Source organism: Caloenas nicobarica, chromosome 1 (genome assembly GCF_036013445.1).
Source record: "Caloenas nicobarica isolate bCalNic1 chromosome 1, bCalNic1.hap1, whole genome shotgun sequence".
Classification (NCBI taxonomy): Eukaryota; Metazoa; Chordata; class Aves; order Columbiformes; family Columbidae; genus Caloenas; species Caloenas nicobarica.
Window position 1 is genome coordinate 36190515 of NC_088245.1, and position 24195 is coordinate 36214709.

The following is a 24195-nucleotide window of genomic DNA, read 5'->3' on the forward strand; positions in this document are numbered from 1 at the left end:
TAAGCTAGCTCTTCTACATCATCTTCCTTTTCAGTTTGGCTAGTGGCTGACAAGGGAATGGTCTACCAAACAAAAACATCAGCCTTCCTTACGATCCTGCCTTGGAGTTTGATTTTGGATTCTCACACCACCTGATCTAGGGCTGGAAGTGTGGGTGGAAATAATTATGCAGAGATTAATGAAATTGTAGACTTATCCTATTTCTTTCAGGGTAATGTATCGGATATGGTAGTACAGTTCATGCTAAGTATCTATGCAAAGGATTTGCACAATGTTTTTAATTTTTCTGTTCTAAAAAAGCAATTAGCAAAACTGTTAGGTTTAGATAATTAACAGTCAAAGAGAAATGAAGACACACATTTGAAAATTAAGCTTGAAATAGTGTTCACTATCATTTTGTCAAGTTTTTGAAATAATGGAATATAAGGCTTATTTTACATTCACCATGTAGGGTGGTTGTTTTTTTTTTTTGTATTTGAGACTATAGAAGAGCAGGCACTTGTTATGTTGGCTACTGTCATACTTCCTCACTTGATTATGTTAAGCTGTGCATGAAAGATGAAATTTTGAATTTTATAGTAGTTTAAGGCTAGGATAAACCTGCGAGTTTGAGGCATTCATTGAAGAGCTGTTTGGTGCTTTTTTAATCAATTGTTATCTGAATTAATAGTTAGTATATTCATTTTGGAAAATGTATTGGCTTGAACTGTGGTGGTTTTCATTACATTTCCTTCTCTGTCTTTCACTGCTTCCTATTGCTTCCTAATTCAGAAGGTATGTCTGTCCAAAAGATTTTTTTTTTTTTTTTTACTTTTAAACCTAACTTTATCATCTAGAGCTTTACTGTATTGTTGTAAAAATGTTATAATATTTTACACAAATTCTAATATAATTAAAATATCCAATTTTTATATATTACATATATTCAAATCTTGATTAAATAAAAGTGACTTTAAACAAACTATTGCTGTGTTTTCAGGTCTGTCAGCATCCAAACTCCAGAATGAGAGAATGGGGAGCAGAAGCTTTAACTTCTCTTATTAAAGCAGGACTGACATTCAGCCATGATCCTCCATTATCTCAAAATCAGGTAAAGTAAGTTTAAGAGCAGCCACTTCCCTCCTTTTCTGGAACTTAAAATGAACATCAAATCAAAATCTTCCCTAGAGGAAGTTTTCTAGAATTCTCTGAACAGGAGGCACTCCTGAACCAACTTTACTGTTGAGTTTATAAAGCCTACAGCTGTAACATTCAGATGTAACTAATGAGAATCACCTCATAAATTCTAATGAACTATCCCCCTTCCCTTTCAAATATACATAACAGAGAGTGGTGATGCTTGCATATTGTGTCCATTTGTTGGAACAAATTATGGATCACCCTCATGAGTGCAAAACAATTCCAGAATGTTTAGAAGTATATATGTGATGTGATGGCAGGTAAAAAATACATTGCCTGACATTCTAAATCACAGCTACTCAATCCATTATTAATAAAACACGCTAATATTTTTACTGAGGTTCAATGGATAATTTTTTCAAGGTCTATTTAGTAGGAAGCTGAGTCTCGCCTCGCAGGGTGAGCATGAAGTTGCATGACTTTTTTTATGCAACTGTGACAGCATGTTGTAGCTGCTTCCTGAGGGACCTGGAGAATGAGAGGGGTGGGGGCTTGGGGGAAGAAAAAAAAATGCAGATTTTCTGCTGGGATCCTTTATAAACAGTTTCTTAAAAAGGCCAGTCTGACACTGAATTTGAGCATTTAATGAAGGAGTTACAGAATTCATTTAATTCATCTTCATTTGCTACTGTATGTTTTCATTTATTATACATAAAAATAATTAAGGATCAGTTAAATTTTAGCATCCTTAATATGCTTTGTTGTTTACTTTTAGAGACTGCAGCTGCTTTTATTGAATCCGCTAAAGGAACTGTCAAACATCAGTCATCCTGATATCAGGATCAAGCAGTTGGAGTGTGTCCTACAGATTTTGCAAAGTCAGGGTGACAGCTTAGGACCTGGTTGGCCATTGGTGCTTGGAGTCATGGGGGCAATCCGAAGTGATCAGGGGTGAGTAGTGGAAATAAAATTTTGAAATTATGTAAGATAAGAACAGTAGAAAGAATCTACTTTTGTTAGAACTACTTTAATAGCCACTTAAATAGCCATAATTTTCATTGTCATTTTTATCTTACGAACAAGGTGTTGCTGAAATCTCGTGTTATATCTTAGTTTCTTCCTACAAAGCACATAGAATAATCTCCATTTCTTCAACATAGCACTATTTGCCTATATCATATCAACTAGAGCAGAAGAAAAATTAAGCAAGCCTCCTTTTGCTTGGGAAGCCACTGTGTTTCTTACCTCACTTCTAGCTGTGAGCACAAGATGTGGCCAATATTATCATACTTGCTGACCATGACACTTTCTTCTCAAGTGTCTTTCCTCTGGTCAGTGAACATCCTGGATTCCACGACAGAAAACCATTTACCTTCCAGGAGAACTTCTTGCCAGGCTGTTATAAATACAGAAGATGATATTTTGAGAGCCAGTGATACGTGGTCACTTCTTGATTGTACAGTACCAGCCTGCCAAACAAAAGGAAGTCTGTCTCTGAAGAATTTTTCAATGAGATGCCCCTGTTTATTTGAAGGATTGATAAAGCTCTATATGATCTTAAGTTTTTCAGCTACACTTAAATATCTTGCATTTATATTTACCTTTTTTGGTGGCCACCTATAACATTAAGGACAATTTTACTTTTTGAAGAGCCGTATTACTGTTGCCACTTACATGAAGGAGTTTGAAACCTTTCTCCAAACACATAGTAGTGTGAGGCACTAGAAGAGAAATTAACTGTTTTGAATTTGTTCTAGCGGCCTTGCATTTGAAGACTGGAAAGAGAGGTTACTTTCTGATTAACTCAGCTCTTCAAAATGAGTAGTGTAACTATATTTTCCGGGCTCGTTCCCTTCTCTCTTAGAGTCCTCAAAGGTCACATACCTCTCAAACTTTGTAGTGGAGAGGGAACTGCAGCAGTTTTGGGTGGTTTTCACTTTATAAACAAATATGTAACAAATATGAGGGAAAGTCATGTGTGAGCATTTCCTCCATGAGTACAGCAATGATAAATCCTTTGATCTTACGTGGTAGCATGGATGTCTGTCTGCAGCATGCATCATAGTAGAGAATTATTAGTTATACTATTATTGTCCATGTGAAGTTCCTTGTCCATTCCTCTGGCTTCCATATTATGTCGCTGTTATGATACAGTGAAAATGGCCCACCTCTGATTTTCATTTTGAATTAACTGAAAAAATCATTATTTTATTTAGGATTCTGAAATATGTAACTGACATATTTGTATCCTGAATTTTTTTCCTGGGATATATATTCTGAAGGAAACTAAGTTTCTGTGTTACAAACCTTTTGAATTTTTCATTTTGTACAGTCAACATTAAGCATTAAAACAAACAAACAAAACCACTATAGTGATGTTTAAATGCAGTTTCCCTATTTTATATTATCTACATTCCACCTATCCTTTTGATTCCTTCATTTTGTCTCTCACTGAACAAGGTTTTAGTTGTAGATGACCATGCTACTTCTGAGACCTTCTCACAAACCTTTTCCATACTACATTTTTATTTTGTGTTTGTTTTCAGAATTTTATTCTGAAGGCAAAGTATTTATTAAAGGTCTATTTAATGGCACATATTTTGAAAAGATTTTGTCTAACATAATATTTTATTAAAGCAAGTAATACTACCACTACATTAGAACACCATTTTCACTGTATCATAACAGCTGACATAATACGGAGGCCAGAGGAATGGACAAGGAACTTCACATGGACACTACATTGGAACACCTTATCCTTGGTGCCATCTTAAGACATATCAAGGATAAGAGGGTCATCAGGGACAGTCAACATGGCTTCACCAAGGGGAAGTCGTGTTTGACCAACCTCATAGCCTTTTATGAAGATGTAACAAGGTGGATTGAGGATGGCAGAGCGGTGGATGTGGTCTTCCTTGACTTCAGCAAAGCATTTGACACCGTCTCCCACAGCATCCTCACGGCAAAACTGAGGAAGTGTGGACTGGATGATCGGGTAGTGAGGTGGACTGCAAACTGGCTGAAGGAGAGAAGCCAGAGAGTCATGGTCAATGGGGCGGAGTCTGGTTGGAGGCCTGTATCTAGTGGAGTGCCTCAAGGGTCAGTTCTGGGACCAATACTATTCAATATATTCATCAATGACTTGGATGAGGGAATTGAGTGTACAATCAGCAAGTTTGCTGATGACACCAAGCTGGGAGGAGTGGCTGACACGCCAGAGGGCTGTGCTGCCATCCAGCGAGATCTGGACAGGCTGGAGAGTTGGGCGGGGGAAAATTTAATGAAATATAACAAGGGAAAATGTAGACTCTTACACCTGGGCAGGAACAACCCCAGGTTCCAGTATAGGTTGGGGAATGACCTATTAGAGAGCAGTGTAGGGGAAAGGGACCTGGGGGTCCTGGTGGACAGCAGGATGACCAGGAGCCAGCACTGTGCCCTCGTGGCCAAGAAGGCCAATGGCATCCTGGGGTGTATTAGAAGGGGGGTGGTTAGTAGGTCGAGAGAGGTTCTCCTTCCCCTCTACTCTGCCCTGGTGAGACCTCATCTGGAATATTGTGTCCAGTTCTGGGCCCCTCAGGTCAAGAAGGACAGGGAACTGCTGGAGAGAGTCCAGCGCAGGGCCACAAAGATGATTAAGGGAGTGGAGCATCTCCCTTTTGAGGGAAGGCTGAGGGAGCTGGGTCTCTTTAGCTTGGAGAAGAGGAGACTGAGGGGTGACCTCATCAATGTTTATAAATATATAAAGGGTGGGTGTCACGAGGATGGAGCCAGGCTCTTCTCGGTGACGACCAACAGTAAGACAAGGGGTAATGGGTTCAAGCTGGAACACAAGAGGTTCCACTTAAATTTGAGAAGAAACTTCTTCTCAGTGAGGGTGACGGAACACTGGAACAGGCTGCCCGGGGAGGTTGTGGATTCTCCTTCTCTGGAGACATTCAAAACCTGCCTGGACGCCTTCCTGTGTAACCTTACCTGGGTGTTCCTGCCCTGGCAGGGGGATTGGACTGGATGATCCTTTGAGGTTCCTTCCAATCCCTAACATTCTGTGATTCTGTGATACATTAGCCTGCATCTTTCCTAATAAAAATACATTTTGCTCACCTCTTTGGCATAGTTTAAGTAGTTTGTAACTGCTCCTACAAGAAATTGTTCAGAACGGCTTACTCTTTGGAAGATTATCATGCTTAAACTTAAGCTTTGTTTTGTCCATTGTGACTTTTTTAGAATGTTTTAGCTGACACATTTGAACTAACAATTCCTAGAACTCTAGAAGAGAGAGGTAGACTTTACTATATAAAACTAACTGAGAATCACTGGGGTGTCTAAACTTCAACTTCACTAGCTACTTAAAGTGGACTAAAATACTTCATCAGAATTTGAAACTTCAACTTCATGTCATATCTTAAAAAAACCCCTTTAGCTGAAACATTTTTAATGTTCCAATATCATCTCAAAAGCATTAAATGGATATGGATTTTTGCTTATTTTCTTTTTTTTTTTTTTTTTTGGTAATAATACTATCTCCTGAGGTATTGTATTCAAAATATTCCTGTGGCTTTGAAGAAATTTGAAATATGTGTGTGTTTTGATTTTGTTTTGTGGTTTTTTTTAAGAGAGTCCTTAATACGGACTGCATTCCAGTGTCTTCAGTTGGTTGTGACAGACTTTCTTCCAACAATGCCATGTACTTGTCTTCAAATAGTTGTTGAAGTTGCAGGAAGCTTTGGACTTCACAATCAAGAGCTAAATATTAGCTTAACTTCCATTGGTTTGTTGGTGAGTTTTATATTAACCTACAGTAATGCTGCTTCTGGCTTTCATTTTCCTTTTTTTTTTTTTAACATGAAAATTAGTCTGTAGTCAATTTTACAAATAAAAGCCAAAACCTATTTTTTGAGTTCTTACTGAAATGCCATGCTGTCATTTGGAATAGTATATAAATTGAGTGAGCAGAATTTATCTTTAACCTGCATGACTCCAGGGTTAGGTAAAGAAATAGTATTGTGTTGTAACCGTGTTCATCGGTATCTTACTTTTAATACATTGTTTCCCTTTGTAGTACTTCATGTAAAACTGGGGCCTAAAAGCTGAGGCTAAGAAAAATACTTTCTGCACCTTGCCGTATTTATGTGCTGATCTTCTTCCCTCAGTGTAGGGAAATTAATATCTTGATATACTTTGCAAAATAGTTCTAAATGTGAAAATGAGAAACAATCTATTTCATGATCATTAAGAACATTATAATACTTTTATTGTACAACAGCATATGTCTTATTTATTTTGTAGTGGAATATTTCAGATTATTTTTTTCAAAGAGGTGAAATTATTGAAAAGGAATTAAACAAAGAAGAAGCAGTGTTGCAGAAACAGGCAGAAGAAAAGGGAGTGATGCTGAATAGACCCTTTCATCCTGCACCACCATTTGACTGTCTTTGGTTATGCCTTTATGCCAAACTCGGAGAACTGTGCGTGGATCCCCGACCTGCAGTTAGAAAGAGTGCTGGGCAGACATTGTTTTCCACTATTGGTGCTCATGGAACTTTATTGCAACATTCAACGTGGCACACAGTAATATGGAAGGTACGACGTGTAGGCTTCCACTGAAGGTTTTTTTAAATTGCATTCATGTTTTGGTAACCATTGACGTGCTATTTTAATATTGGTTAACTAGTTTATTAAGACTTTCTAAAGATCAGATATGGTGGCAGAAGTCTGACATCATCTTTTGTTTTGTGTTGGCTTTTTTTGTTTGCTTGTTTTCATGCTTTCTTTTCTCTGGCCCTTAAAGTTCTTTTAAATGTAATGTTTGTGTCTTGACTATTTCGTTCTTACTCAGGAGTTGTATAAAAAGGTGGCTGCCTTCCTATGAAGGTAACTGACTCCTTTCTTTGTGCAAAAATATGATGATGTCTGAGAGTCACCTGATTGGATGGATCTGATATTAGATCAAGCTTTACTTTGCGCTCTGCTTTGGCACTCTTATTTGAGAGGATCTGTCAAATGCCCCAGGTTAAATCACAGTCACGTTGGTTGAGCCTTATGGAAAACATCAGGCTGTAGCTGAGTCTGTTGCCTCTTGTACCCATGAGGTATCTAAGATCAATCGTTTTTAGCCTCCTGTAAATGCCGACACTGTTCTCAGTGGTTTTGGATCATGGTGTTTCTAACCCTTCTCAGTTGGCCGAATCTTACTCTTAGCTGTTGCAGAGACTGTTTAGAATAAGAAAATTTTCAAGGTGACACAGTCACAAGAAAGGATAATGGAAAAATTACTATTTTTTGTTGTTTTACCATGAATACAACTATGTTATTTGAAAAATTGGGGTTTTTCCTCTTTTTCTGACTATTACAGGTATTATTTCACCTGTTGGATAGGGTTCGAGAAGCTTCTACCACAGCCGATAAAGAGAAGATTGAATCAGGAGGAGGCAACATTCTCATCCATCATTCAAGGGATACAGCTGAGAAACAGTGGGCTGAGACATGGGTATTGACACTGGCTGGAGTTGCAAGAATATTTAACACCAGGAGATACTTACTGCAGCCTTTAGGTAAAATTTGTAGTTTAAAGTTATTGAAAGATACAGTAATAAACTTTCGGCTTCCGTATATTTTTTTCAAGTAAAGTAATGGGCAAGAATCTTAGCTTACAAGTGTCTCCTGTTGCGTCTCACCTCAAGTGTGATGAATATTATGGAGTTTTTAATTCATGCTCCTTAGAGCCAAGAATTTTAAGTACCAGTTTCATATTCCGTATCACAGTACTTCAGATTAAATCTCAGTCATCACAGTTCCGGGTGATAAATAGCTTTAATTTTTAGTAGCCTGATAACAGTAATAATTTTTCTGTTCTTTTGGTTGTCAGAACATTTTTTTTTTCCTCTTGACTTTCTAAGGTTATGTAACACTTGTCTAGAACTCTTCTGTGGCATCAGTGTGTCAAGTCTAGCAGTGCTCCTACAATGTAAAGAGAACTTGCTTGTAAAGTCAGTGAAATACATAGCTTAGAGAAGAAGAGAGTTTTTTAATGAAAAGATTGGACTACTTATAACGTGAAAAATGCTGAGATTATGCACTGTTTCAAGTGATTCTTTTTCTCTCCTCATGATACTCCTCCACTGTTTGTCTTGTGCAGAAGTGTCAGTCTGAGTTACTTTAATGTTGTCCCTAATGCAGCTGACTGAAGTGAGTTCCCCATTTCCTCTCCGTCCTTAAAAATCTTACCTTTCTCATTTTGAAGTTTTTTATTTCTCTTCTATAACTTCTTGGTATCTTTATTTCTTTCTCTTACTTTTATTTAGGCTCTGATTTTTCCCTAGTTCTTTTTCACTTTCTCCTTACACAAATTAAACATTAGGTCATTTACCAAGCTGTCGTAAAATATAAAATATTGCTACATATAATTGAAATGTGTAAATGTATTGAACTGGATAATATAATTCAGCATTCGTGCCTGTTTTGTGCAAAAAATGTTTCAGTTTAGGCTTCTAAACAGAGATATTCTGATACCATTTCAAAACAGCTTTAATTTCTAGTTTGGTTAACTAGTATTGCTTAAATACATTACTTCAAAAAACGAAAATGTGGTATAAAGAGTGTATACCTTGCAAAGAAAATTCCCCAGTACATTAATTTATCTTCACCATCCCATAGTATGCAATTAATAAATCTAACTAGAAATAAGTTGTGTTTTGTTTTATTTTGGTTATTTGTGATATGGATATCAACATATTAATAGCTATTAAGGGTATTTGCAGAAATGTAGTGGATTTTAAACTATCTTAATCTTCAGTTAAAACTTAAAAAAAATTAAAACATTACAAGGCTATTTTAATTATTCAAACCCAGTAATTAGTAACATAGAAAATTGAAGATTAAGGCTAAGTTTAATGAAAAATTCAAACTCCAAAAATGAAATCTTTCTTCACAGTACAAGTATCAGAGCATTTTAAAATAAATTCTTTATAAATGCATTGCATGACTATAGATTTGACCCTTAATTCCTTGTGTGTGCTTAACACTTTTGAAATCAACAGGCATCTGATATATGTAAGAACAAATCTGTTTCACTATCCTGAACAAAGAAAACATATTTTTGTGGTATGGGATGTGGTATGTAATTTTTCAGTAGCAAATTTGACATAAACATTGATATATTGTTTCATTCTTCATATTTGTTTGTTTCTCTATCACATTCATTCTTTCTGGTTACGGTTGAACAGATACATTCTGAAAGTCATTCAAGCCATCACGTAACCTCATGAAATTCCTCTGTATTAGCATAACAACTACATGAACAGCCTTTTAGAGACAGGTTGGGTGGGAAGGGGAATAGGAGGCCAGTTGCAAGTTGATTTTTTTTTTTTTTTCCCCCCTCTTTTTGTTTAAATAGGAGACTTTTCCCAAGCCTGGGATGTTCTTCTTGATCACATCCAATCAGCAGCACTCAGCAAAAATAATGAAGTTTCCTTGGCTGCTCTGAAAAGCTTCCAGGAGATCTTACAAATTGTTTCTCCTGCCCGAGACTCAGAGAAGCCTGAGACACCACCTGCTATCAATGTTTCTGTACCTGTGGTGGTAGGAACAACAACAGCCACTAGTCTGGGCAGATCATTCATGAGAACTGACTCCATAGGAGAAAGAATAGGAAGATACAACGGATCTGAGCCACCTGTAATAACAGATGAGATTGAAGATTTGAATCTTTGGTGGGCAGCCTGGAACAGCTGGTACAGGATTGGTTCAGAAAGTACAAGGCCTCCAATTACTTGTGATAAATTGACTTTTATTCCCAGCCAGCCTTTTCTTACAGCTTTGATTCAAATATTCCCGGCTCTTTACCAACACATCAAAACTGGTTTCAGCATGGATGATCTCCAAAAGCTGGGTGTCATTTTGCACGGTGCTGTCTCAGTTCCAATCAGTTCTGATGCTTCCCCTTTCATCCTTCCATCTTACACTGAAGCAGTCTTGACAAGTTTACAGGAAGCGGTGCTCACAGCTTTAGATGTTTTACAAAAGGTAATAATGTGACTTCAAATGCATGGTGAATGGTAAACTACACTGTTATCTCCTTTCTTCTCAGAACTATAGTGTGTTGACTTAAACATTATTCTTTTAATTAGTTATAATTGCACAGTGCACTATCTTAGAACAATCAGATCTCCATTCCTAGTGCGTCCCAGGTGCTCTGCATTGAAAGGAATGGTGTAATCTTTATGAAACACATTTTTGCTTGATTGCTGAAATACTTTAAGTGCAGTGCTCTGTTTGTAGCTATTGGACAGCGCCCTCAGACACATGGTGGGAATTTTGGGGTTGTCCTATGCAGGGACAGGAGTTGGACTCTATGATCCTTGTGGGTCCCTTCCAACTCAGGGTATTCTATGAGTCTATGATTTACTTGTCCATCTAATATTAAATTATTATACTGTTATGAAGGTCTGTACATGGAGGTGGGGGAATAGCCCCAGAAACGATATTCCTTATGTTGCCCAGGTGCTGCCATAAACAAGGTCTAGAAGAATGGTGATCATGCAAACTTTGCGTTCATGCAGACCACCTTCTTACCTGTCGTTAATCAGTTGTTTAAGGACAATGCTGCATCTCTGCTTGAGAAATTCTTACTGTAGAACTCAGAGTTCACTGCACCCTTTGTGTAAGTGAATCCATAAACAGCAAATTAGGGTGCCCTTTTACTGGAGAGTTAAAAAAAAAAAAAAGAAGGTATTGCTTCTTTCTTTCTGGAGTTATACAAAATCTCCTCACAAAATACATTGTTCATTTAGAAGACTTATTTATTCAAAAGAAGCAAAACTCATCATGAATGAGATAATGTATTTATATTAAGTACACCTTTAAAAACAACCCAAAACCTAAGACCTACTTGGGAGATGTCACTATTAAAACTATCCATGTGACTTGATTTCATTCCTTTTGGCCTTCCATGTTATGACTACTTTGCTTAACAATGTAGTCATACCTCTCCCACCACCTCATTTAGCTCATAGAATACATAGTACCTACTTAATGAGCAGCAATTTAGTATTTTTTTCCTGTTTAGCGTGTATTGACTTATACTTATTTAAACCCTACAAGCAAGGCAGAATCATCATCTTGTAGTCATTCCTTTAGTTTATGAGTTTAACAAATACCCGTGAATGTATTTTGAGAACAGAGGTATGAGATTAGAAGTTGGTATTAAATCTCAGTTTTGTATGTGGGGATATAAATACCACCAAGTTTTAACATCAGTCGTATCCAGTGCACTTTAATGCTTTTCCAGTCAGGCTTGACCCTTTCATACCCTTCCATTTGCAGCAGCTCAGCCCTGCCCAAGTCCTGTTTTTCCCACCTAATCACTCCATATATTAATCTGTCAGATTTTTCTATTTCTTTGCTGGTTCACTTATCCAGATGTTCTTAGCTCCCAAAGGCTGCAGGCATGAGTGTGTTTCAAAGGAGGAGTTACCAGTTTTTAACATGAGGAAAAGCTGCACATGTTTTTTATAGTCTTGTTCTTGGTGTAAAACATTTTAGCTGAAGTTTTCTTAAACAATAACAAAAGCAATAACTCCCCATGAGAAGCAGAGACATCCCGCCTTCCCCCTCCCAAACTACATGGCAGTTACAAGCCTTTGCAAATACAGGCTTACATAGGAAGGTACCTCAATTTATACAGTACCTTTCACCCCATCTGTATTTATATTACTAACGGAACAGTACTAAAATCACTAAAAAAAGAAGTAAAAGTATATTTGGACATTAGTAAGTTCTGTGAAGTTGCGTGATTGCTTCTCTCCGCTATGTAAGACAGTACCATTCACATGACGAGGCAGCCAGCCAGCGCTATGTGGGGCAAAGGCCACCTGTCAGATGGTTTTGCTGGAGGCCACAGAATCTTCTTCCTCTGTTGAAATGGATTAGTACTCTCAGGCCTACTCACAGGAGGTAGCAGAACAGTTAAGGAATAGTATGTAAATATTTGCTGCTGCCTTTTAAACAACATGTTTCTTACATTTTTGCATGTGGGGTCAGATCTTTGCTGATACAGGAAGATTTGGGTCAGCTCTGATTTTCTGAGAAGTTCTGAAACAACTTTGCAGTCGGAATAGCATGAAAAAACCCTGACATGTTTAAGACCAAGCCCTTGACTTGTTTAATAAAGCCATTTTATGATGTGATTGCACTAACAAAGGACATTGCAACACAAGAACATAGGATTGGAAAGGAACCTTGGTTCTCCTTTCAGACTTCCATGTGTTGAGCTCTTTGTTTTGTTCTTCATTTCCTTTTTATTCCTCATTAGAACTTGTTTTCTAGTCTTTCATTGCTGTAGTATAAGTGCCTGCTTCATCACTGTAGCTCAGCTGAAATTTGTACTCAAGCCCAAAATCTGATTATTCTCACTGCCTCCCTGCATTCACTCTAGGTCAACTCTACAGTGAGCCAGCTGGCTCATCAGAGGAACACAGATACATACCTGGGATCAGATACATTTGAATTCTGCCTCTGCAGGCAGCATGGAGGCAAACCTCTTGAGCTCTGAGCGTGGTAAATTCAAGGCTGTATTTACATACACTGGCAGAGATGGTAGAGATTTAACTACAGAGAGCCGAAAACCAAAAACGGGAGTCCTTGACAATAGTTGCAATAGGAGTTGTTAAATAAATCTGAACTATTAAAAAAATACAAAGGTTAGTAGCAGAATGCTTTAAAGGATAAATTTCTGGAACTGAAATACTGTGTCAATTTTTACAACAAACAATGATCCTCAGAGTATTTTATTTTAGCGTTTGATTGTGTTCTGTTGTTGCCTGACCATTACATTTTGATTTATATGTCTCCTTTACTTAAGTATGTAAATAAGTGCACTTAACGCAGTAAATACTACTCTGATTTATAAGCAGGTCTTAAAGATGCTTTCAGCATCCTTCATCACACACTTGCTAGGCTATTTTTGAGTTTTTTATATGCTTAGATAGAAGTTACCTGGTGTCAGTCAGAAGCTTAAACCTCTTTGAAAAGCAAGTCTAGTTAGATGACTTTTCAAAGCTAACTGACCTAATCCTCCCTTTTCTTAATATTATATGGATAATTTTTAGATCTGAAAATAGCCCAGTAGAATGGATAGAAAACACTTCTATTTGTAAAATAGAAATTCTACAAGAGTTTCACAAATGGAAAATAAGAAGCTACTCATTTATGAACTTCAAATAGGAAGCAGTTATTGCTTTTATTCACCAGTACAGAAAAAGTAGCATCTGAAGTTATTTTCCACTGATCCTGAAATGAAGAATAATAATAAAAATATAACAATATGGAATGAATGACTAATGTATTTTGAAGTTTTGCCATTATAGATGTTAAGATAGTCTTCTGTAGGTAATGTAAGTTGCATCTGTGCAAGTAAGTTCCATCTGTACAAAACTTATCCAGGAGGTTGTGGATGCTCTCTTTCTAATCCATGTGTTGGTACATGAAACATTTTTTTATACCTTTTCTAATAGGTGTGTAATCTTGCATTAACCTGTTAAAATTTAGTGCAGCAGCATATCAGCTGAAATTGCTTTACAGGGTGTTGAATACTTTCAGATCAGCAATTAACCTTTTAGTCTTCTGCCACACCAGGTGAGTATCTAGCATCAAAGCATCTTTTTCGGAGTTCAGTACAGTCTTGAACTTGAGCACCAGAAAAGCAGTACAGCTCTTTAGGAGTGCTGCACTATATTCATAATGTTGATTAAGCCTTTTGAGCATTAGACTTGTGTTTGGAATTGCAGGAGGCTGAGGGAGAGGGAAAGGCCATTGATGGTTCATGGAGTGCTCTGCTGTAGGTTGCCTGAAAGTGCAGCCAGGTCTTAGAGTGACCTAGTGATGACAGCACCCGTGGCCCTGGTTGGCTTGCTCCCTCTCAGGGAGCCCATCGACTGCCACCACTCACGACACAGCCCCAGCATGGAGGCTGCACTCCAACAGCTTTGAAGCTGCTGGCACCTCCAGCGTCTTCAGCTGCAACTCATCACGGGTGATCTGTGGTTAATGAAAAGGGGATTTGATTCCTCCCCAGAGAAAAATGACAATTCAAGCACAAGGTCTTTTTGTGGAGCAATAAATAAGACTGTTTCTTGAAGCCTTGAGAGGAGATACTTTGGGAGGAAAAGTAAGACATATAAAATGACAGAAAATAATTGGAGTAACTTCATAGAATCATTGTGTCTGGCTTTGAAAAGAAATGCCCTAAGATTGCCTTGGGATTTATATTGCAACAGGAAATCATTAGCCTATGACAACATGATATTTCATTGACATCTTCTAAGTATACTCTCTCTGAAATGTTTTCCATTTTAAAACAAGGTTATGAGTTTCAGCTATACCGAAATCATATCATTCTCATTTTATTTATGTTCCTTTCTGTAAGACACAAATATAACTACTTATGAAATCCTTGTATGAATTACTTCTGAGATTTAAGTGTTCCTTGAAGTAGAACTTAAAGAAGTTGTGGCTGAGATCAACAGACAAGACTTACAGGACTTACATTTTGCCGTCATGTTAGAGCAAAGTTTGTAAAGAAAAGCTATCTTTTATTGGATGAAATAAGATAGGAGTATTTACTAAACTATATATGCCCAGGTATCTTGGCACTTAATTTACTTCAATAAAATAACGAAACTTACTTTCCTTAAACTGTTAGGACTATACACAATTTTTTATACAGTGTGACTTTTCCATAGTCTTATCTGGCAGTTTTTCTTCAGGAGCTCCTTGTACTGATGCAGATTTTTGAATGTGGAAGCTCAAGATACCTGTTAAGCTTTTGTATTTTCTTTTGATACAGGCTATATGTGTGGGCTCAGAAAGTATGCAGATAATGTATCCTGCAATCTTTGACCAGCTGTTGGCCTTCGTAGAATTTTCCTGCAAACCTCCACAGTATGGACAGCTGGAAACAAAGCACATTGCAAATGCAAAGTATAATCAGGTAATTAATTAGAAATCTTGCTTGTTCCACTTGGCACGTGAACCCAATTCAGCTTCAGATATAGGTTGTTTAGCAAGGTGCATTTATTCCATCTGTTAAAGCTTCACTGGGCATGTTGTGTAATAATTTATTAGTATTTTTTACATGCTTTTCTTATCTTCATTTTCTCCCTTTGAATTCTGCTTTGCTTTTATATTTTCTATTTTTCCATGTACGAAAGGTCTTGTCTGGACACCAGACATAGTGAATGTGTCTGAATGTGTCCAGCGACTAATCTCAAATAACTTGTCCTACATGTGATAATAAATTTAATGGAGAGACACAATAATTTTGAATGGAGAAAATTCCCTCAAGCTGCAAATTTTTTAATTGCACGCGCTGTAGAGAAGTAGGACATATTCAATAATTCTTTTTATCTGTGTGCTCTGCTGTTCACTAAGCATGAACATCTGAATCAGTGTAATCGAAGAGGTAACTATTATGTATGTATTAATTTTTCTTATTCTATTTGTCCTGCAACACAATGGAATCACTAGATACAACTATTTGCACCGGTGAGTTAAATTTCCTTAAAGATTGTCCTAATGTAGTTGTCTTGCCTAGACTGCAACATTTCTCCTACTTGAATGTACTTTACTTCAGTGTAGAGTACATATTCATAGTCAGACCATGTTGTATTTACAGTTTTGTTGCTTGGACCATATTTTTAGCAAACCTTGCATGCATTAAACTGAGAGTTCAATGCAAAATATACATTTTCTGTTCCTTAATTAATATGTTTTCACTATAGTTCAGTAATTTACTAATTTCTTTTCCTAGGCGGAATGGGTAGCATTGAATTACGTACCATTTGCTGAGAGATCATTGGAAGTTGTTGTGGACTTATACCAAAAGACAGCTTGCCATAAAGCTGTGGTAACAGAGAAGGTTCTTCAGAACATTATTAAGGTAAAAGTTTGTCTTGTGCATGCTCTGAATTTGATGAGTTCATATTGAAAATCATGAGTTTTATTTTGCACTAGTGTTGATAAGCACTTTCTGGGAAGCTTAAAGCTTTAGTTAACAAATCGTTATTTTATGAAGGTGAGCAGCAGGTACTAATTTCTTTCGAAGCTGCAAGGCTGTTGATTAGGCTATATGTATTGTTCTTTAGCTGGACAATGTCAGCCTCAGTGTTTCAGTGTTAAGATAAAAACTAACAAATGTATCAGGCCATAAAATATTGATCTTTGAAAGTATTACGCAGCTGATTCTAATAAGCAGGCCTCTTAGTAAATACGGCAATGAAGGCCAAAGACAGATCTCTGTAGACTGGCATATATACCTGGGCGATGTGTGCTTTACCTGTTGCTTACATTTGTTTTTGAAGACTTCGTGTGTCACTGATGTAGCTATGAAAAGTTACAGGTGCACAGTTGTGCCTTTAAGGTGAAATTGCCAAACTTTCAATATTTTTTTACCTTGTTTCCATTTTGACAAATAATTTTGGTAAATAATAGAAGTAGTAGTAAATGTCTGGAAGAAAAACGTTTGCGACTTAGGCTTGTTTGTAATGACTTGGCTGACATCAGATTGTTCCTGTATAGAAATTTAGAAACCTGAATGTGTTTAAAATAGTTACGTGGTATTATTTGGCATCTGTTAGGAATTAAATATTTGTATTTTGAAGTTAATGCAGTTGTTTTCCACTTCTGTTTTAATGGGATAAGTGAAACTGATAAAAGCACCACTTTTCATTAATGTTCTCAATTGATAATGTGATCTATTGTAGTAGATGATAATGAGTTTTAAATTATTTTTCATGTTTCTAAAGCCCATGTTGATATTGGAATTAGATTTGACCCATGTGAACAATAGCAGCAGAAGAAAATATTCTGTTTACCTCTAGGATTAGATCCTAGCTCTCTTAATTTTTGACAATAAACTCTCTTGAGCAAGAGTGAGTCTTTCCTCTTTCCTCCTTTTGCTTTCACCAAATCAGACACTTCACTAAAAGCATTGGAAACATATGTGTAATACCCAAATTTCATCATTATGTATGTGAATGTAAATCAAATAATTAGTTTTCCAAGATAACTTGGTATCAGGTTGTAGGTAGTTTGCCTAACAATGTTAAAAGGAATACATATAGTGTAAATAGTACATATGCTTTATGTTTTTAAACCCATTAATTACTTTATTTTCTAGATAGTCTTTCTAAGATACTTAAATTTTGCTGTGTTTTCATCTGCTATACCTTTGAGTTGTATTGCAGCCTTTATCTTAGAATTTCGTTAACTCTTTTTGCTTTTGAACTTCGTGTGGTTTAACAGTCAATGATGAGCAGGTATCTTGCAGTGGTTATGTACACAGTTTGACTTTTGCATATTAGGAAAAGTTTAAATTTAATTAGACTTGTTTTCTTTACTGTGGAAGCACCTGGCATAGCTTTTTAGGAACGGGACTAAACTCTCCAGAATACACTCATGATAACAAACTGCCTGCAATCTGTTAGATGTGGTGCTTAGGGACATGGTTCAGTGGTGGACTTGGCAGTACTAGGCTAATAGTTGGACTTGCCAGTCTTAAAGGGCTTTTCCAACCTAAACAATTCTATGATTTGATGTTAGGCAAGCTGATTTGTGAGGCTTAGCAGGAATGGTGGATGGCAATACAGAAAATGAAAGTTAGTATGTAATTTCGTAGAGTAATTGGTAATGGGTCAACTCTGACTTCTACCCTTGTGCTTGGCAACAGACCAGTGCTTTAGCCAGCTGGTATATGGTAAATCATCTTTATAATTACGTTTTGGAAGACCATCTCATATACCAGCAGAAAAGGTGGGGATGTGTACTGTCATCTATGACAGCGTCTGACAAGATCTTCTGCAGAAACTAGTCATATTCTTAGATTTGTCTGAGCAACTATAGATTTTGTTTCAACTTTCATTTTGCAGACACTAAGAATACCTCTTAGTCTGAAATATTCCTGTCCTTCTGAAAGCACGTGGAAGCTCGCTGTTTCCGCTCTTCTCAAAGTTCTCTCCATTGGACTACCTGTTGCAAGGCAACATGCATCTTCTGGAAAATTTGACAGTATGTGGCCAGAGCTAGCAAATACTTTTGAAGACTTTTTATTCACCAAAAGGTAAACACAATTTCCTTTTTTTTGTTTTTCTTTTTATAACTGGAAAATATTTCTCAGTAATTTGTTCACTAAATGTGTCAGTAGAGTTCTGTAAAAATAGCCCTATCTTTAGAGATATTTTAAATCTGAAATTTACTTCAATGATTGAAGGATAAAAGGTAACCAGCCTGTCAACTTCAAAAAAGACAGTAGTTGAAAAAACTTCAGTTAAAAGGTGATATGTCAGCAGAGCCAGAGTGAGCTCAACTGACCTCTGAATATAAGGCATAACCTTTCTGACCAGTCCAAGGAATTCCGTGTTGACTCCCAAGGATAGATTTGCTGAAGAGTTAGTGATGTGTACTCAATTTGTTCCTTTTTTCACTTTGAACAGAATTGCAATAATTTTTTTTAGTGAAGGTGAGCACTATTAACTGTATGTATTTCTCTTGAGTTCCATCTTGAAATATTCAGCTTACTACAAATTTTGGAAAATAGTTTCTTACGTTGCTATTCACTTAGAAGCCCGTAGTTATCTTGCATTTGTTTCTACCCGAGATAAATTGACTGCACCATAATAATTAACCACACTTTATTTAGAACACTTTGTGAAAAGTGTAGTTAAATAGGTGGATTTATAACTAGACAGATAGGCAGATGTATAAGTACATGCGTAATCTCTCAAGAATGGCACACTGTAGTTGTGGGCATACTGAGAAAGTCCAGAAGTGAAGAATCGTAATGAGCAGAGACTTAGACAATCTGATCTATTAGTTTGTTCAATCAAAAGAATATGTCATTAGGAAGACACGATAAATCTTCAGAATATGGTAAAAGATTGCTCCAGAGAAGAATTTTAATTGTCCCATGAGAATGGGTAACAATAGATTTCAGTACAGTGAAGATTATCCAGGTTTGCTGTCAAGGAAACCTTTCACTGTAAGGAAGGGTAGGTATTGTAGAAGGTCACTTAGGAGCAGTGTGGAATGTCCATCTTCTGTGAACAACTGTGGGTAAGCATCTTTTAGGAGTAGTTTGAGTATATCTAATAGTATCTCAGATTGAAGGACAATGTTGAATATGAAAAAATTAATTCCCTGGTTTTCTGTGTGTATGCTGATTTCAGTAACAAGTGAATCCTTTTAACAGAAAACAGTACTGTTCTTCTGTACCTAACACTAATATGCTGTGTATTTGTGCGCATACAGATTTCAAACAAACAAAAAATCAGAAACCAAACACAGCTGTACTTACTAATGATGAGTAAATAGCAGCTTGCCCAAACCAGACAAAAAATAAATACCAATGAAAATTAATTTTAGAGACACATCCGTTAGTGAAAATGTTTGTAATAATGAATGGGTTTGGAATTTCATGAATAGGGTTATGTGACAATTGAGTTAAATACTTCTGGTTCTGTATTTACTTCAGAGAAATATTATTAAATTGGAAGACCTTAAAATAAAAAAGCTCATCAAGACTCCATAGGAGACACTTTAATCATCCAACTTTTGTTTTGATGCTTCACTATTTCTTTAATTTAAAATAATCTTGCGGTATCTTGTTTGGTTTTGTTTTCAGCTGTGGTTAGTAGCCATGCTTCCATTCTAAGACAGGCAGTCCAGACCAGTTAACACCTCATCATCAATACCAATGTTGGGTTCAGAAAATTAGAATGGAGAATTGTAGAAGAATGTATGTTCATTTAGAAGTTGCTTTGGGAATATGTACTACTATTTGCTGTAAATGAATTATTCCTAAATATCTGCAAAACAGATGAAACATATCCATTTTGCGTGTTGTTAGCTGACCCAGGCTGCCACTGTTAAAATTTTAGGGTATTAATCATTCATAAATCCAGAGAAGTAAGATTATCACAGACCTTCAATGTAGTTCAAGATAATCCACTATCATTTGCATTACATTTTGGCCAAATATGTTGTCTGTTTTTCTTAATTTACAGTGAGCGATTTATACTTTTCTTGAAAGTTGTTCCAACCATAGAAATTCCATCTTAATATGATGCTTGCTAGAAACAATCACTGATGGCATTAATTCTGATAGCTTTTGCCAGGGATCATACATAGGCAAATATTCTCTGGAGGTAAAGGAAAAATAGTACTTCTGTGAATATTTGTGATGCCCCTAAAACTTGTCTGTCTTCACTTTAGTCTGGTTTCACCTCTTTGAAGGCAAATGTGGTTTAGGGATCAGCATTTTCATCAGAATTAAAGATGTTCTCAGAAAAGTTAGATGAAACTTTTCTGTTCTCTCACTTAGAAGCTTTAAAATTTGAAAGAATTTAAAATACTAAAAATAGGCTGGTGGTTTATAGAACCATATGGCTACAGCAGGATAATTTTGCCTGTTATTATGATTAATGGCAATTATCATTACTCTTTCCTGGCTTATTATGAGTAGGTGATTTTTGCTTATATAGTTGTATGTTGTATAGCTGTTGAACGTCTGGTTTGGGTTGGGGTTTTTTGCCCCCTTAATGTCCATCTTTTTCTAAATAGCAGTTTGTCTTCCCAAGTGGATGGTTCTTCTATTTGCAGTTAGATCTCTATCCCTTAGTAGCTTTAGGGTAGAGAGCCTTTCCGTTCCCTTTATCAGCCCAAGCCTTGTGGTCCTAAAAAAAGTTAAAGCTAAGAAGGGACTACATCTGTCTCATGCCAGTAGTCAGGACAATTAGTAATAGCAGTCACTTCTCCTTTTCTTCATCCTCTTCCCCACAATGCTCCTGAAGTGTACCTCTCTCCCTGTAATGCAAGGAGGGCTCTAGAGATAGCTATGGAAGTTCCTCACGTTGACGTAATTCTCTTCTGATTTCCTTTGGTTAAGTCCTTGCACACTTCTGTGCAAGATGCTGTGAAACAAGCTTTGGCAAATAGGGCAACCAGTCCCTTTCATGTTAGAATTTTCTAAGTTGTGTCTTTTGGTGGATTGTAATTGGAGTATAGTCAGTCTCTTATATTTGTAGTTGTTCCATTTCTAAGTAAATCGAATCCAGAATTTTCAAATTTATTGTATTCTTTCAATTCTTTATACAGTTCTAATAGAAAATATATATTAATCATAGTGGTGTCTTATTCCAGAGTAATGTGGGAGAACCTATTCACTGTTTTGAAAATAACAGCTAAAATTTATTGCTGAGTTGAGGTACATTTCAGCCTTCAGATTATAGGAGAAGGCAATGGGAGTGTACTTTCCTTTCCAGCTGTCCATGTCGGTCCATTATTTTAGGCCAGATAGGTGGTATAAAAGCTGTTTTTCAGTGCGTTCCCTGATTTATTTATATTAGCAATGAGTTGTGGTTTTTTTAAAACTTTTGGTAGTACTTGGATTTTTGTCTGCATCACTAAAATCAATTAACCAAGCTATAGATGAAAAGATGAGAGCACCCTGTGCTCTTAAATAGATTAGTGACTTGGAAACTTGGTTTGAGTGACCCTGCTGGTCATGACTGTGCCTTACTGCAACCGTGAGGCAGGCGTCCCTGGTGGCTTTCCAGCTGCAAATATACCATGCAGGACAGGGAGTCCAAGTCAGGTGGAGAAGTGACAAATCTGGCTGCGCTGCTGAAGGCCAGAACCTCCAGAAAAGGTTCTGGAGCACAAAGAATTTGGAAAATACAATTCAGGTAGACACCCCGAGAGGCTATCAGTGAGACAGTCCTCCTAGCAAAACAGATTTGGCTAGTTTTTCCCTTTATCTTTGTTCATTAAAATATCTCAGTGCATTATTGTCTCATTGTCTCATTTTTCTCCGAGTCTCTACCTGGCTGAGGATGGAGTAGAAAGATAAAACTCTTTCTATTTCACTGATGTTCTAAATTTGTAATCAACATTTTAAACATTTTTCTAATCTAACTCGTAATTTTTGGTATCACTGTAGTGCTAGAAATCACATGTGTAGATAACATAATATTGCTTCCACCAGTGAAACTGAGTTGGCGTTGGTTAAGCAAGAGGTCATCGTGGTTAGAACATTTAAATTAAAGCTCTGTGAACCTCTGTGTTTAAAAATGTTGAACCTCCTCTGCATGGTCTTGCCTTTGTCTTTTGGACGGGAACCGGTTTTCAAGGCAGCTATGGGGCTGAATGAGAGGAGACATTCATTGATGTTTCAAAAGTACAAAGCACAGCAGAAATGGTCTCTGCAGCTTTTTACACCAAGAAATTTCAAATTTGGCCCAAAGAGCCCAGGTAAATGAAAAAGGAAAATGTTACTGTCAGAGAGAATTAACAGCTTCTGAGCAATAAGCTTCAGCTTTTATTTTTTTTAAGCAGGCTGTAGCTGAGGAGGCTCAATAGTTTTGATTTTTATTATAAATCAAAGTGACATTTAAAAATTAATACATTTCATGTAACTTAATTTACACAAAATTGTCTTCTGGTAAGAGGCTGGTCTGTTTATTATTTCATATCATTCTTCTCTCCCAGAGGCTTTCATGGAAGCGTGTCAAGCCATTATAGAAAATAAAATTCAACAAATGCGTGTACATATATATAATTTACTAGAGCAGAAGGCTGTGCTTACATGAGGGAATTAAATCAATACTCTCCAAAAAGCTGCTTGAGAGCAGAGTGCTGCTGCGGTGGCTGTTTGCTGGGTGTTGGGGGCTCCGCAGCCCTCGGGAGCTCCGCACCAGCGCAGCCACACGCAGCATCGCGCTGCCTCTTCTCTTCCCCAGCTCTGCACCCTCCTGGTGCAGTTTGACTGTGTTACATCGTACCCATAAAGCTTTTGGCCCCTAGATAGATGTTTCTTACAGGCACCTTACTTGCAAGACTTTATTTGGGAGTAATTGGCTACGTGAACAAGTGGGTAGCAGAATCTGTAGCATATATGACAGAGCGGATATGGACAACTGGAGAGAAAGGTCTTAAAACCTCTTTAAAGTAAATCTCAGCTCAGCAGGCCAGTCATAAATTAGGAAGTGTCAGAATGAAGCCTTCTCATGTATTGTAACATGACATGCATGTGTATACCTCATAACAGTTTACATTACTATTTAAAGGTTCTGCATAGCTAACTATATGTTACAAAAGGTACTGACTGAACAACTACTTAATATATTATTTTATTCTTGGTTTTCAACATACAACTCCAGATTTTGTGACTGCCTAACACACAAACCAATAATAAATACATTTCATATTTTCTTCTTTGGCTTCTTTACGTCTGTAGTCATACATGTAACATCTGAATGTTTTAGAGATGGTGGTGAAGTTATCCACATAAAATCCCTTTGAGGAAGGGAGATACATTTGTTTTTCAAGGAGGAACATTGGTACATACTGTCATAATTGTCAAAACTGAAAATTATCTGTAGCTGTAAAGACTGAATTTCTGGTATCTCATGCTAAGCACTTACGAGATGGGAAAAAAAAAAAAACAACCAACAAACCCTTATCTTGGAAAAATGTATTATTTGACTTGGTCAGCATCATGTAGCCGCACTGGGGGGAAAAAAAATAAATCAGCACTGTTAGCCAAACTAGCCAGATTTGAATGAGATTTAGAAGCCTCCAAAGTTCTTAAATTTTTCATTATAATTGGCAGTGGGATGGAGAAGACAGGCCCAGACGAGTACCCTTAGGAGGCCAAGGCTGGCACAGGTCCACGATGGCATCTTTGGCAGCTGCCCTGCCAGTGAGCACGTGCTGAGCTCGGAACTACCCAAAATGTCTCTTGTTTCCCGGGGAGGGATATGGGGGTGCAGGAAGAAGCTGAGGGCTGGGGAGAGAGTTTGGAAATAAGCCACAGAATGCCAGTCTGCTTGTCACTGCAATGCTGCACCGATTCCTCTGCTTACAGAACAGCTTGGATCTTTGTTCAGTCAAGAGCTCTGTTTTCCACGCATCTGCCTGTTCTGCCATAAATTAGGCAGGGAATGTGGCAGATTGACCCTGTCGTTTTTCTTCCTTCTCTGTAGTGGCCATCCTGTGTACTTAATCAGATGGTTTCTCTGGAGAAAA

At 37.1% G+C, this 24195-nt stretch overlaps 1 protein-coding gene across 5 annotated transcripts in view; it reads left to right on the forward strand.

Annotated features, from left to right (window-relative positions):
* The window catches only part of MON2 (MON2 homolog, regulator of endosome-to-Golgi trafficking), an 84516-nt gene that overhangs the window by 43386 nt on the left and 16935 nt on the right, over positions 1 to 24195 (forward strand). For 3 of the 5 annotated variants that reach the window (XM_065654494.1, XM_065654254.1, XM_065654412.1), the window contains exons 21-30: positions 980 to 1090; positions 1895 to 2070; positions 5736 to 5898; positions 6409 to 6702; positions 7475 to 7673; positions 9515 to 10143; positions 14963 to 15106; positions 15643 to 15660; positions 15926 to 16054; positions 18042 to 18232. In XM_065654494.1, coding sequence (XP_065510566.1) covers positions 980 to 1090; positions 1895 to 2070; positions 5736 to 5898; positions 6409 to 6702; positions 7475 to 7673; positions 9515 to 10143; positions 14963 to 15106; positions 15643 to 15660; positions 15926 to 16054; positions 18042 to 18232 — 2054 coding nt within the window. The remainder of the gene's footprint in view (positions 1 to 979; positions 1091 to 1894; positions 2071 to 5735; positions 5899 to 6408; positions 6703 to 7474; positions 7674 to 9514; positions 10144 to 14962; positions 15107 to 15642; positions 15661 to 15925; positions 16055 to 18041; positions 18233 to 24195) is intronic. The other 2 variants (XM_065654174.1, XM_065654328.1) reach the window with 1 other exon arrangement.